General features: G+C 39.5%; 1 protein-coding gene across 1 annotated transcript in view; it reads right to left on the bottom strand.

The window, feature by feature from the left end:
• The window catches only part of KIF15 (kinesin family member 15), a 53,474-nt gene that overhangs the window by 14,808 nt on the left and 24,634 nt on the right, over nucleotides 1-14,032 (bottom strand). The window contains exons 20-26 of the mRNA XM_060781772.2: nucleotides 11,250-11,415; nucleotides 9,875-10,025; nucleotides 8,940-9,025; nucleotides 3,820-3,895; nucleotides 3,375-3,461; nucleotides 1,347-1,451; nucleotides 76-198 (exon numbers count right to left, since the gene is read on the bottom strand). Coding sequence (XP_060637755.2) covers nucleotides 76-198; nucleotides 1,347-1,451; nucleotides 3,375-3,461; nucleotides 3,820-3,895; nucleotides 8,940-9,025; nucleotides 9,875-10,025; nucleotides 11,250-11,415 — 794 coding nt within the window. The remainder of the gene's footprint in view (nucleotides 1-75; nucleotides 199-1,346; nucleotides 1,452-3,374; nucleotides 3,462-3,819; nucleotides 3,896-8,939; nucleotides 9,026-9,874; nucleotides 10,026-11,249; nucleotides 11,416-14,032) is intronic.

Here is a 14,032-nt window from a genome sequence, read left to right as displayed (position 1 = left end):
GTTCAAAAATGTTTCAGTTTAGGAACCATACTTTAAAAAGTATGTATAAAATAAGAAACCATAAGAAGCGCTTGCCTCAATGCTGTCAGCTGCTTGTGCTCTCTCCAAGGCCTCTCTTAAACCTTCAATTTGTTTCGTTTGGTCTTCTAGAATTGTTTTGCTTTCTTCCTTTGCAACCAAAGCAGAAGTGTACTTATGCTGAGAAAGAAAGGATGTAGATGATTAAAGAAAAATCCACTCATTTATTAGGGCTCTCTCGTTAGTAGATGAAATACATTCCAACACATATCATTAAGATGGCATTCAATTTTTTTACTTTGAAAACCGAGATACTGCGTATACTCATGTATAAATCAACCTCAAGCATAAGTCGAGGGCAGGTTTTGGGGAAAAAATTATAGATTTTGATGACCCCTGGATAAGTCAAAGGTCATTCTGAGGATAGGGGAAAACATCAATGCCACCTCAGTGGGCCACTGCTGCCACTGTTTCCCAACTTAGACATTCAACAAGGCCGCAGTAGAGAGAGTAAATGGGTTGGTGTTTCTTTTAGGTTCTCCCAAGACTGGTGAGCACTCATCTTTTCCCTCCCTACTTAGAGAAGGAAATGGGTCCTTTTAAAAATAAGAGTTAAGGCACAGTACTCATATTGAATTGTGGATAATTCAACCCAGTTTTTGGTGCGTGATTTTTTTTGATAAAAATGTGTGGATTGAGTATATAGGCCCCAGGTAGAACTTTTTAAGCAGAGGGTCATTGAGCAGAAACATTAAGCAGCCCAGGTAATCAGAAACATTCAATACATGTATTGAAAGTATGTAAGAATGCTATTATACTTTTGACATATATTTATTTACAGTATTTATATTCCGCCCTTCTCACCCTGCAGGGGACTCAGGGCGGATTACAATGTACACATATATGGCAAGCATTCAATGCCAAAGACACACAACACATATAGAAAGACAGTCAGAGGCTATATAACTTTTCTGGCTGCCAGGGGAGCTGTCGCTTTCATTGTCCATCTGCGACACTGATGAAGTACTTCCACATTCCCTGCATGCTTTGCTGGAGTCTTTTTAATGGCCTCGTAAATTAGTTAAATTGGCCTCCCCACACATAGGGGGTACTTAATTTTCCTACTTGACAGATGCAACTGTCTTTCGGGTTGCAAAGGTTCACGATAAGCTACACAATTGGTCGGAAGCTCACTACGACCTGGGCTGGCTACAAACTCATGACCTTTTGGTCAGAAGTGATCTTAATGCAGCTGAAACTCAGCCAGCTGCGCCACAGTCCCGGTGCTATATAGCTCTTGGTATCATCTAGGTAAAAACAGAACATACTTTTAGGTCTTCCAGCTCACTTGTGAGTACTTCTATGCATTCCATCTTCTGACAAACAGACGTTCTCATCTCCGTAATCTGACTCATCAGGTCTGATACAACATCCTAAAAGCGAAAGACTACATTAATCTTGATTTGTTAAGTCACATAATTCTGTACTGCAAAAATGCAATGTCATTTGATCTTTTTAGCATTTCTTTACTTCAGCACTCATGGGGCATTGTAAGTATCTTTGCAAACTAGTCATGCCACTGCCAAAATATTTTCACTTTCCTCTTAATGAAATTAGTGTAATTCTGCTCCCAGCATTCTCTAACTTCGAAATGACAGCAAACATTTTTTGCCTCCATTACAAATATCTTTTCTGTTGGTTTTATCGTTTAAAATGCATTATAACACATTTCCAATTGGCATGTCCCCCCATCTGACACATTGTGCTTCTAGATGTCTCAGCGGCCTTTGATACCATCGACCATGGTATCTCTCTGGAGGGGCTGGAAATCAACGGCACTGTGCTGAAATGGTTCCGGTTGTACCTCTCAGACTGGTTCAGGATTGTGATGCTTAAGGATAGCTGCTGTTATGTGGTGCCCCACAAGGTGTCATTGTATTCCCAATGCTCTTTAAGAGTTAAATGAAGACACTGGGAGAGATCATCCGTAAACATGGGGCAGGGTGTTACCAGTATTCTGATGACACCCAAATATATTTCTCCATGTCTTCAAAAACAGCTTCAGCCAAGAATAGCGTGTCTCCTCTGAATGAATGCCTGGAGAAGGTAATGGGCTGTATGAGGGAAAAAATTAAATTGAATCCAGACAAAACAGAGGTGCTTATCATCAGGGTCCTCATCTGGGGATAGAGGTGTCAACCAGTTCTGGATGGTTACACCCCCCCCCCCCCCTTAAAGACTGTGCTCACAGCTTGAGAGTACTTCTGGTTCCATCTCTCCAAATGTCAGCCACGGTAGATGCAACGGTCAGGAGTGGTTACTATCGGCTTCAACTGATAGACCAACTGCGCCCCTTCCTAGATTTGGAGGACCTGAAGATGGTAGTGCATGCACTGGTAACCTCAAGGTTGGACTTCTGCAATGTGCTTTATATTGGGCTACCTTTGTATCAAGTTCAGAAACTCCAACTGGTTCTAAATACAACAGCCAGATTGGTTACAGGAACATCTAAGAGTGAGCACATCACATTTATCCTAAAGTCACTCCATTGGCTGCCAATTAACTTTCAGGCAAGATGCAAGGCATTGGTTTTGACTTTTAAAGGCTTACATAGTTTGGGTCCAGGTTACCTAAATTATTGCCTTCTCCCATAAAATCCTCCCCACACACTTTGGTCTTCTGGGGGTGTCTACTCTAGCCTGATAGAACCCAACTGGCAATCATCACTCAGAGGACCTTTTCATTGACCATCCCAGGAATGTGCACCGTCTTGCCAGAAGAACCCTGACAGTTAAATAAGCTGTCGGAATTTAAAAACCATGTAAAGACCTATCTCTTCCGGCAGGTCTACCTAGACAGTCTTTAAGTGTCCTTTGTTTCTGTTTTTTATGTTTTAGTATGTATTTTGTAGAGATACATTTTTGTGTGTAAATTTTGTGGAAGTACGATTTAGTGTGTGTATTTGTAGTGTTTTTGTATGCTTACGTATTTTAATTGTTTTGTAACTCGCCTCGAGCCATGAGGAGAGGCAGGTAAGAAATAAAGTTATTATTATTCTCTGAATGTACAAAACATGCACAAAAGCACACTCTCTGCAAGGATCCAATGGACTTTGAGAGTAAATGTTTTACTCAGACATAGTTCAATTCTGCTTCAGATCAAGTTTATCTTGACACAGGAATCATGCAGTTTAATAACATCTAGTATGTTCAAAAATTAAGCATAATCCATAAATTGGGGAAAACTTGAGCTACATTTAACAGCTACTGGATATGCAGAAAGGAGAATGCAAACCTAAGGCTTTACTTTATGTGCATGAGTGCTGTATTATACAGATACATAAATAAGACACTTACCTTTTCAGCAGCATTTGTTTTCTGCAGGGAAGCAATGCATTCTTCAGCAGCAGCTAAGCTTTGTTCCAGTTTCAGCATCTTTGCTTCCTATGAGAAGATTGGATTAAGTTCAATAATATGAGATTGAAATATGATGGCAAATAATAAAAACTCCTTAGTTTGGCACAGCTAGGGTTCAATGCAATATTCCATTAAAAGGACATCCCTACTATTTTTATTCCCTACTAAAATTAAAAAGGTCCTCTCCACTCTCTCCAAAAACCTGCTGCAAAGCTTAAAAATAACTCTGGAGAGTTCCACCATACTCCGGAATTGGATTTTCTGGGGGTTCATTCTTCCTTGTTCTGCTGTATAGCTCCATTGGTAAAAGTTCACTGCTTGATTTTGTCTAAAGAAAACACCTCTAAACTCAGAATATTTGAACTGTAATAATCCACTGCTGTACCTGCTCCTCACATCTTGACATCATTTCAGAGGACTGTTTCTCTAGCTCCAAGATTTGAAGATCTTTCAGGTGCTCCCTAAAAGAGAAAAGATGTAATCTCTTTCAGATGTATTTATCATGAATAACAAGCTAAAAAGGAATAAACACTGCTGTTTTTCTTATATTACACTAGCTTGGGGACCCGGCGTTGCCCGGGTTATTAGAGAAAGTGGGTAATGGTGGTTCTGTATGCCAAGTTTGGTCTTTATTGGTCTTTGGATAACGGCTGCATTATTTTCAGGAAGTGAGTGAAGGTACTTGAAGTCCCATCATCCATGGCCCATCCTCCTACAAACAGCAGCAGGATATAGAGTGAGTTATGGGGGCTCTGTGTGCCAAGTTTGGTCTTTATCAGTCATTAGATGAGGGTGGCAGTGGTGTCAGTAAGTGTACTGCAAGTCCCATCATCCAAAGTCCATTCCCTTTCAAATTGCAGCAGGATGTAGAGTGGATCATGGGGGCTCTGTGTGCCAAGTGTGGTCTTGATTGGTCATTAGAAGAGGGTTGCAGCAATCTTTGGAAGGGAGTGGAGGTACTTGAAGTCCCATCATCCATGGTCTGTCCTCCTCCAAACTGCAGCAGGATGTAGAGTGGGTCATTGGAGCTCCATGTGCCAAGTTTAGTCTTGATTAGTCATTGGCGAGGGTCTCAGTGGTCTCAGGAAGTGAGCAAAGGTACTGCAAGTCCCATCATCCAGCTCCAAAGATTTCCAAATAACACCAGGACGTAAAGTGGGTCATGAGAGGTCTATGTGCCAAGTTTGGTGTTGATCCGTCATTGGATGAGGTTTGCAGAGGTCTCAGAATGTGAGTGAAGGTACTGGACGTTCCATCATCCATGGTCCACCCTTCTCCAAAACTGCAGCAGGATGTAGAGTGGGTCATGGGGGCTCTGTGTGCCAACTTTGGTCTTGATTGGTCATTAGATGAGTTTTGCAGCAGTCTTGGGTAGTGGAGGTACTTGAAGTCCCATCATCCATGGTCTGTTGTCCTCCAAACTGCTCCAGGATGTAGAGTGGGTCATTGAAGCTCCATGTGCCAAGTTTAGTCTTGATGAGTCATTGGCGAGGGTCTCAGTGGTCTCAGGAAGTGAGTGAAGTGACTGCAAGTCCCATCATCCATTGTCAAATTCTTCCAAACCGCACCAAGATGTAGAGTGAGTTATGCGGGCTCTCTGTGTAAATTGTGGTCCTGATCCATCATTGTTGGCAGTTATGGTCTTAGGAAGGGAGTGCAGGTATTGCAAGTCCCATCGTCCATGGTGCATCCTCCTTCAAACTGTACCTGGATGTAGAGTGCGTCATGGAGACTCAGTGTGCCAAGTTTGGCATTTATTGGTAATTGGATGAGGGTTGTAGTAGTCTGAAGAATTGAGCAATTGTACTGCAAGTCCCATAATCCACGGTCCATCCCCGGTCAAACCACACCAGGACGTAAAGTGGGTCATGAGAGGTCTATGTGCGAAGTTTGGTCCTGATCAGTCATTGGATAAGGTTAACAGCGGTCTCAGAATGTGAGTGGTGGTACTGAAACCCATCATCCATGGTTCATACTCCTCCAAACTGCAGTAGGATGTAGAGTGGGTGATGGGGGCTCTGTGTGCCTATTTCGGTCTGTATTGGGAGTGTTCTGACCCCGCCCCCTTTGGCCTTTCCTTTCCTCTCTTTGTCATCTCGGAATGTTGGATTTGAGGCTGGCCAATCAGAGACCATATGCAAATTTCCTTCTGTCATGCCCCGTTTCTGCCATGAACCCTCTTCTCCACCAGGGGCTCCTATTGAAGCTGCCCAATCAGAGACCATATGCAAATAGCACCACAGCGGCAGCCAATCAGAATGCTGGCACATACCCCTTCCGCCCTCCGCACCTCTGTCCTTCCCATACAAACACTCTTCTTTATTATATACTAGCTTGGGGACCCGGCGTTGCCCGGGTTATTAGAGAAAGTGGGTAATGGTGGTTCTGTATGCCAAGTTTGGTCTTTATTGGACTTTGGATAACGGCTGCATTATTTTCAGGAAGTGAGTAAAGGTACTTGAAGTCCCATCATCCATGGGCCATCCTCCTACAAACAGCAGCAGGATATAGAGTGGGTCATGGGGGCTCTGTGTGCCAAGTTTGGTCTTTTTCAGTCATTAGGTGAGGGTGGCAGTGGTGTCAGTAAGTGAGTGAAGGTACTGCAAGTCCCATCATCCAAAGTCCATCCCCTTTCAAACTGCAGCAGGATCATGGGGGCTCTGTGTGCCAAGTGTGGTCTTGATTGGTCATTAGAAGAGGGTTGCAGCATTCTTTGGAAGGGTGTGGAGGTACTTGAAGTCCCATCATCCATGGTCTGTCCTCCTCCAAACTGCAGCAGGATGTAGAGTGGGTCATTGGAGCTCCATGTGCCAAGTTTGGTCTTGATTAGTCATTGGTGAGGGTCTCAGTGGTCTCAGAAAGTGAGCAAAGGTACTGCAAGTCCCATCATCCATCTCCAAATTTTTCCAAACAACACCAGGACGTAAAGTGGGTCATGAGAGGTCTATGTGCGAAGTTTGGTCCTGATCAGTCATTGGATAAGGTTAGCAGCGGTCTCAGAATGTGAGTGAAGGTACTGCAAGTCCCATCATCCATGGTTCATGCTCCTCCAAACTGCAGTAGGATGTAGAGTGGGTGATGGGGGCTCTGTGTGCCAAGTTTCGTCTATATTGGTAGTGTTCTGACCCAGCCCCCGGCCTTTCCTTTCCTCTCTTTCTCATCTCGGAATGTTGGAAATGAGGCTGGCCAATCAGAGACCATATGCAAATTTCCTTCTGTCATGCCCCGTTTCTGCCATGAACCCTCTTCTCCACCAGGGGCTCCTATTGAAGCTGGCCAATCAGAGACCATATGCAAATAGCACCACAGTGGCAGCCAATCAGAACGCTGGCACATACACTTCCGCCCTCCACAATTCCTCTGTCCTTCCCATACAAACAAACACTCTTCTTTATTATATATATAGATTTCCTTTTAATAACAGCCATGCTTCAGACTAGACTCTTCCTAATAATTGGGTCTCAATTTATTTAATGCTTACTCCCTCTTGTGGTAGACCTTTAACATAGAGAAGCTTTGTGAAATGAGAATGGTGAAATTTATATTTCTAATGATGTTCCAAAGAAGTTCAACAAATAAAACTTTAGCTGATTTAATGTCATGCTGGTTTTGTTCTGGTGCACCACTAGAGTAACGCATAAAAGTGGTCCTTGATTTATCTCATAAAAAGCCGTAAAAGTTTTTAAACTCTCCGTATAAAGTTTGGAAATATGATTTACATTTCATTAGCTTTTGCACTGATCATCTAAAATAATAAAATGCAATCAAATAATTGGATATCAGCAATTACAATTACAGCAGCAAGATCCGCATTGTGTTAAAACTACCATTAAATGTTTGGTTTCCATTTCCTTAAGCAGAATATAGGAAAAACCGGGATACTCAATAATATATGCTCGAATCTTGTAGATGCACTATGCAGTCCTAAATGGTGGTAGAAAAGGAAAAATGTTCCAGACACAGTGGCTTTGAAAAAGAAACAAGTTACTTGGGGGCTGGGAGACTTTGTCTGTCTTCCTTTGCCACTGCTCTGTGTCTTGTGCGAACTGCAACCACTGGCTTCATACACCCATTGGATTCCAGCTACATATTTCAGTTTCACGCAGCAGGAAGCTTGTAATACAGTAACACCACCATAAGAACAGAATGCACATCTGTGCTTTTACTTGTGTTGGGGGAAAGGGAAACGGTATCTCCAGGAATTTACTAGGTCCTTCAGGTGATTCCTTGGTGACTCCCCCCATGAGTTATCACAGAGTGGCGTTGGAATTCTTAACAAACTCCTAGAGGATACCCCTTAGATGAGTGATGTCAAATATATGTTCTCCCAGATGTTTTGGACTTCAGCTCCCAGAATTCCTGGCTATTGGACAAGCTGGCTAGGGCTTCTGGGAGTTGGAGGCCCACATCTAGAGAGCTAGAAAGAAATTCTATGATATGGTGAAACCCAGAATTAGATCATTTAATACTGTATTTCGATTGCTAGACACTACTAATTGTAAGACGTTCACCTCCCCAAGCTGGACCCTTTCGCACAACTGCTGGTTCAGCACAGCCAATGAGCACAGCTTATCCACTAGCCTTGGTCACTGCCATTGTCCCAGTGTTGCCAGGTTTGTCTTGAAGGGAGAGGATTGGGGACAGCAGCAGCAAAGGCATGAGCCTCTCTTTTTGGAAGCAGCAACAGGAAGAAGACAGAAGGATGAAGCTTGTGTGCTAGGAGTGTGAGGCAACAGCTCTCCATTGCTCCTTGCAGGGCTTCTTCCACCTCCTTCTCAAGAGAGATACCAGATGGAGGGCCTGGACAGCAGATATGGAATCTGGCATCTTTCTCTATATGTTTCACAAACTGGAAATACTTCACTTTAAATCTAGTTCTCATTGCAAATTGATCAGAAACTGCAATAAGCCAATAAGGCTTTGAGCTGTCCAATAGTTTCAGCACTATAAAGCCCTATTGTCTCTTTCTTTAGAAGTGTTGTATACTTCTGATCTCCTTATACTGAAGATATTTTTCTTAATAATGGTCTTAAACTATTTGTAGTGCTGGCTATTAATACTTCATTCAAGAGCTAAATATTCAATCTGGAATATGCAATATTACAAAATACCTTAAATTCATTAATATAGAGAAAAATGGGACACAGATAATAAAGTGGCAAACATAATAACAATAATAATAAACTTTATTTATATTCCGCCCTATCTCCTCGGGGGACTCTGGGCGGATTCTAACAAACAAAAGGCAAATATCCAATGCCTCAATAACAGTAAGTACAAATGTAATAACCCAGAATAACCCAACAGAAAAGATCAACTTAAATATAACACCTATAATTTAAATGAAAATGAAATCTATTGAATATTGTAACTAGGTATATTGTTCATTTTTAGTACATATTGCAATGGTTTACTCCATAGAAGAGATCTCATAAAGATTTAAATCAACTTTTTAAGCGATACAACTTCCAAAATAGAATTCAAGAGTTCACATAAGCAACTCACCTGGAAGTATTCTGTTTATCTTCTTGCAACTGCATTGATAATTTCTGATTATGTTCTTTTTCACTTTCTAACAGTGCCATCAAACTCTAAAACATAATAGATTTTAAAATGTTTAGCATATGCAACAAGGCTTTCCATTTTCTGAATCAGCATGTGGAAATCAAACAGCTCGTTGCAATTAAAATTTGAATACCAGAAATGGGATGTTTCAGTGCTAAGAGTCTGAAAAATGTGGTTAAGCTTCAAGGCATCCTTCCCTGTTCTATTAGGGACAGTAGGAGCAGCAAGAGATTTTATTTGGAAAAAATGATGCTGTCATAATAATAACAATAACAACAACAAGTTTATTCTTATATCCCACCACCATCTCCCCCAAGGGACTCAGGGTGGCTTACAGACAGCACAAAGTGCCTTAAAACAAACATAAAAGCGAACACAATATCAAAAACACTAAAATAAAATACATGCACATATAGAAACATCAATTCAGACTCAATCAAGATGCAATCCTCTAACCGTGGTGGTAAATAACTGGCACCATGTAATGTTGGCTTGTAAATATATGAATAACCTGTGTTAAATATTTTTTTTCTCCATGTGATAATGGAATTGCATTTTTTAAACTTTTCTTTGAAAAGGACTTGGAAAAAATGAAAAAAAAAGTTAATATTTTCATTTTTGAACTATTTTTATGCAATATTATGCAGGATGAGCTTTACTTTTTTTACATATAGTACCTAACCTACACCAGTTAGAGACTTATATGATGCATGGAGCATATGCATTTACATGTGTATTCAGACAACACATTAAGTGAAATTTCCATGCTTTTTCCCTTTCCTGCTACTTCAAATTATTTTGGATTCTTTTTGTAATTCTATATGTTATGGCTTAGCATAATTAAATTATAGGTATATACAGCATTATTCACTTACCTGAATATCAGCTTTCAGTGCTTCATTTTCCTGCTTGCTGTCAAAAACCTGCTGTGTCAGTTGGTCAGTGTCAAATTTCAGTGTTTCCTGGAGGTTTTCGTAATCATCTTGTAGGCTTGTTTTTTCTTCAAGGACCTTTTCATATTCTAGCCTTCAATGAAAGAATTTTACAATATCAGAAGCGTGTTTTTGTTAGTGCTTTTGAAGCTTTTAAACATAATGGGATTCCAAAGTGTATTGTTCCAAATCTGAAGTTTTTAACTATTTCTTAATAAGTTGTATTTGGAAAAAAGCACAGATATGATGTCTCCACCACCAGGGTGGAGTTTCTAATAAGGAAATGTTGCTTATTGGACATTATTAGGAAATACTTATAAATATTTAACAATCTCTGTTTTTAGAAGTATTTGAACTGCATTTATACACACATTTACATTCATTTTTTAGTATTCAGTTAATACTTATATATATTTAACAATCTCTGGGGTTTTTTAAAATAGAAATATTTGATCCAGCATTTACACACACACTTAAATTTATTTTGTTTTAGTACTCTATTCATATAAGTGGTTTATTATACTTCCATCTACTTAAACTAGTGTTTGGGACCACTGTCTTTAGCAGAACTGAATAAACTGTATATACATTTTAATTCTCATTAAACTGCAATATTTCTTTTCCAAAGCACACGAAATAAATAAGTATGTTATCCCAAAGCAAACTGGGAATAATAGCTACAATTTGCACTATTCTATTCCCTTGTCTTGTTTACAGTCTGGCCATGTCTTATGATAATTGTCACCATAGATTATTGGGTGCTGTTCTGAGTTTTAAACTGATGTTTTATATGCTATATGTTTTACTTTATTGTACTGTGTGTTTATTTTATGCTCTGTTTTAGGCACTTTGTGCCATATGTAAGCTGCCCCGAGTCCCTTTGGGGAGATGGAGGTGGGGTACAAGAATAAAGTTGCTGTTGTTGTTATTATTATTATTAATGTTATGAGAGTATAAGAAGTAAACATGACATTTTTACACTGTTGTAGAAAAAAATAGTTGATTTTTTTTAAAAAGCATTTATTTAATGTGTCAGTCTATGAGAGCTATAGTTAAGTCTGCCTGGAAACAAGAAAACTTTAACAAATATCAAAGATATTTGAAAGCTGATGGTATAAGAAACTCGTCCACCCAATCCTGTTAAAAACATTTAATGGTTTGCAACTTTTATGAAGGAAAAAACAAACCATGCGATATCACAGGACATTACAATATACTTCTAGTAGAAGGAAAATATGGAAAATACACTGAGTCTGAACTTGCCACAAGTGGATTTCTACATGGAAAATTAAGCTTTCTTTACATTATAGTAACATACCTGACATTATCAAGTTGCAGTTGTAAATTCATATGTCTGACAGAAAGTTCTCCAATTTCCTTCTCTTGATTTCCTCTAAAAGTGTCATATTTTGTTTTTGCAGCAGCCAATTCCTTATCTGCAGACTTCAGGACAATTCGCAAGTCATGAACTTCATTCTTTAATACTGTTAAAAACAACAACAACAACAACATAAAAACAAAACCTTTAGAAAACCACATGTAGATATTCTGGTAATAACCACAAATAATCACTTGATGTAATTGCTAAATTCTGGGCACCACAATTCAAGAGGGATCTTGAGAAGCTGGAATGTGTCCAGAGGAGGGAAGCTAAAATGATCAAAGGTCTGGAAACCTGTGAGCAATTGCTCAGAGTTGGGGATATTCAGCTTGCAGAAGAGAAGATTGAGAGGAGACATGATAGCCATGTTTAAATATTTGAAAGGGTGTCATAAGGAAGAGGGAGCCGGCTTGTTTTCTGCTGCCCTGGAGACTGGGACTTGGGGCATTGGGTCCAAATTACAGGAAAGGAGATTCTACCTCAACTTTAGGAAGAACATCCTGACAGTAAGAGCTGTTCAACTGTGGAACTCACTACCTTGGAGTGTAGTGGATGCACCTTCTTTGGAGGCTTTTCAATAGAGGCTGGATGGCATTCGTTGGGTACTTTGTGCTTTTCCTGCATAGCAGGAGGTTGGACTGGATGGCCCTTGCTGTCTCTCACAAAATTATGGTTCTAACTGTATTCCTAAAAACTAAAAAAAGGAACTCTGCAAGTTCCAGTCAAAGTGACTGTCCCTATTTTTCTGCACAAAAGCATAGCACAACGCCTGTATCCATAAATGATATGTTTCTGGATTTTGTGCAGATACATGAAACCATGGAAAAAAACAAAAACAAAACCCAGGCTAGGAAAAGACTGAGGCAGGTAGGCATCACCACTGCCTGGCTCCTCCTCTTGTCTGCTGCCTGCCTTCTTCCTATTGCAGGGATAAATTAAAGTACAATGAATTACAGTATATACTCGAGTATAAGCTGAGTTTTTCAGCCCTTTTTTAGGCTGAAACACCCCCCCCCCGCGCTTATACTTGAGTCAAAGTTATTTATTAGTTTACAAGGTTATTACTATTATTTTTATTACATTTATTATTTTGCTCTATTTATTATTATTATTACATTTACATCATTTTACTCTATTATTATTATTACTTTTATTTTGTTGTTGTTCATTCGTTCAATCATTTCTGACTCTTCGTGACTTCATGGACCAGACCACGCCAGAGCTCCCTGTTGGCCGTCACCACCCCCATCTCCCTCAAGGTCAATCCAGTCACTTCAAGGATACCACCCGTCCATCTTGCCCTTCGTCGGCCCCTCTTCCTTTTTCCTTCCATTTTCCCCAGCATCATTGTCTTCTCTAAGCTTTCTTTCTTCTCATGATGTGGTCAATGTACTTCATCTTTGCCTCTACTATTCTTCCCTCCAATGAGCAGTGAGGCTTTATTTCTTGAAGTATGGACTGGTTGGATCTCGCTGTCCAAGACACTCTCAGCACTTTCCTCCAACAACACTTTTATTTTTATTATTTTACTCTATTTATTATTATTACATTTATTACGTTTTCTCTATTTATTATTATTATTATTACATTTATGACTTTACTCTATTATTTTTATTATTACATTTATTATTTTACTCTATTATTGTTGTTATTACTTTTCCATTATTTTACTCTATTATTATTTTTATTACACTTATTATTTTATTTTATTATTATTGGAAGGATACGAAAGTACATTTACATTACAGAAGGTAAGAATAATGGTTTAATCAGAGTTGGACAGTCTTATCTTAAATTACAGTTTTATGTAAATATTCAGAAACATTTAACCTACTGATTAATGTAATTTTATTGGTATCTATTTTTATTTTGAAATTTACCAGTAGCTGCTGCATTTTCCATTCCCGGCTTATACTTGAGTCAATACATTTCCCCAGTTTTTTCTGGTAAAATTAGGTGCCTCGGCTTATATTCGGGTCAGCTTATACTTGAAAATATATGGTATTTCATTGTGCCCCCTGTAAATAGCAGGTGCAAGGGAACAGTCAAAGTCCAAATGCTAGAAAAATCTGGCTGTTCAATCAATCTATGCCATGTCCACCTCATCTTCAAGGATGTCCACCCAACTGTGCCTGGTCATAGGCTGGTCAGAAGTAGAGTGTAGAACGGACTGGCCAAGCAGCAGGCATTTTCCATCTTTCCTTGAGCTTTCAAGAGATGGATACTTTTACTTTTTGCTCCACTGATTTGCTTTTTACAGGAACTTTGTGTAAGCCAAGCTGCAGGACCCAGATCGTGCCCTTCTCCTTCTGACAGGGGTGGAACAAGAGCCCCTTGGGGAAAACCCAACAAGCATTAGATGTTTACCTAGTCCTCTTTCTCCCCAATTGTCATTCGTTACATGATGTATATGAAAATAGACATATTCCACTACCATCCCGTAAATTCCAAAGTCTGCAAAACTTCTTGTGCCAAGATTTCAGAAAACTAAGGAACCTGTATTTGGGGCTGTGACTCATATACATAAATACAGAGTAGTTTTGAAATCTAATAAGCGAGAAAGAAGCACAAATATTTTAATTCACTCAATTTATATCTAGCCTTACAAAGCAGAAAACCTCAAAAGAATCCATGGTGATATTTCTTATTAGCTCACTGTTTCTATTCCTGTTAACTTCCAATCTTATGCTTCCAACTTCAGGTAACTAGACACAAACTTA

Source organism: Anolis sagrei, chromosome 6 (genome assembly GCF_037176765.1).
Source record: "Anolis sagrei isolate rAnoSag1 chromosome 6, rAnoSag1.mat, whole genome shotgun sequence".
In the NCBI taxonomy this organism is placed as follows: Eukaryota; Metazoa; Chordata; class Lepidosauria; order Squamata; family Dactyloidae; genus Anolis; species Anolis sagrei.
The sequence above is the reverse complement of the archived record's forward strand: the minus strand, read 5'-3'. Positions and strand labels throughout refer to the sequence as shown.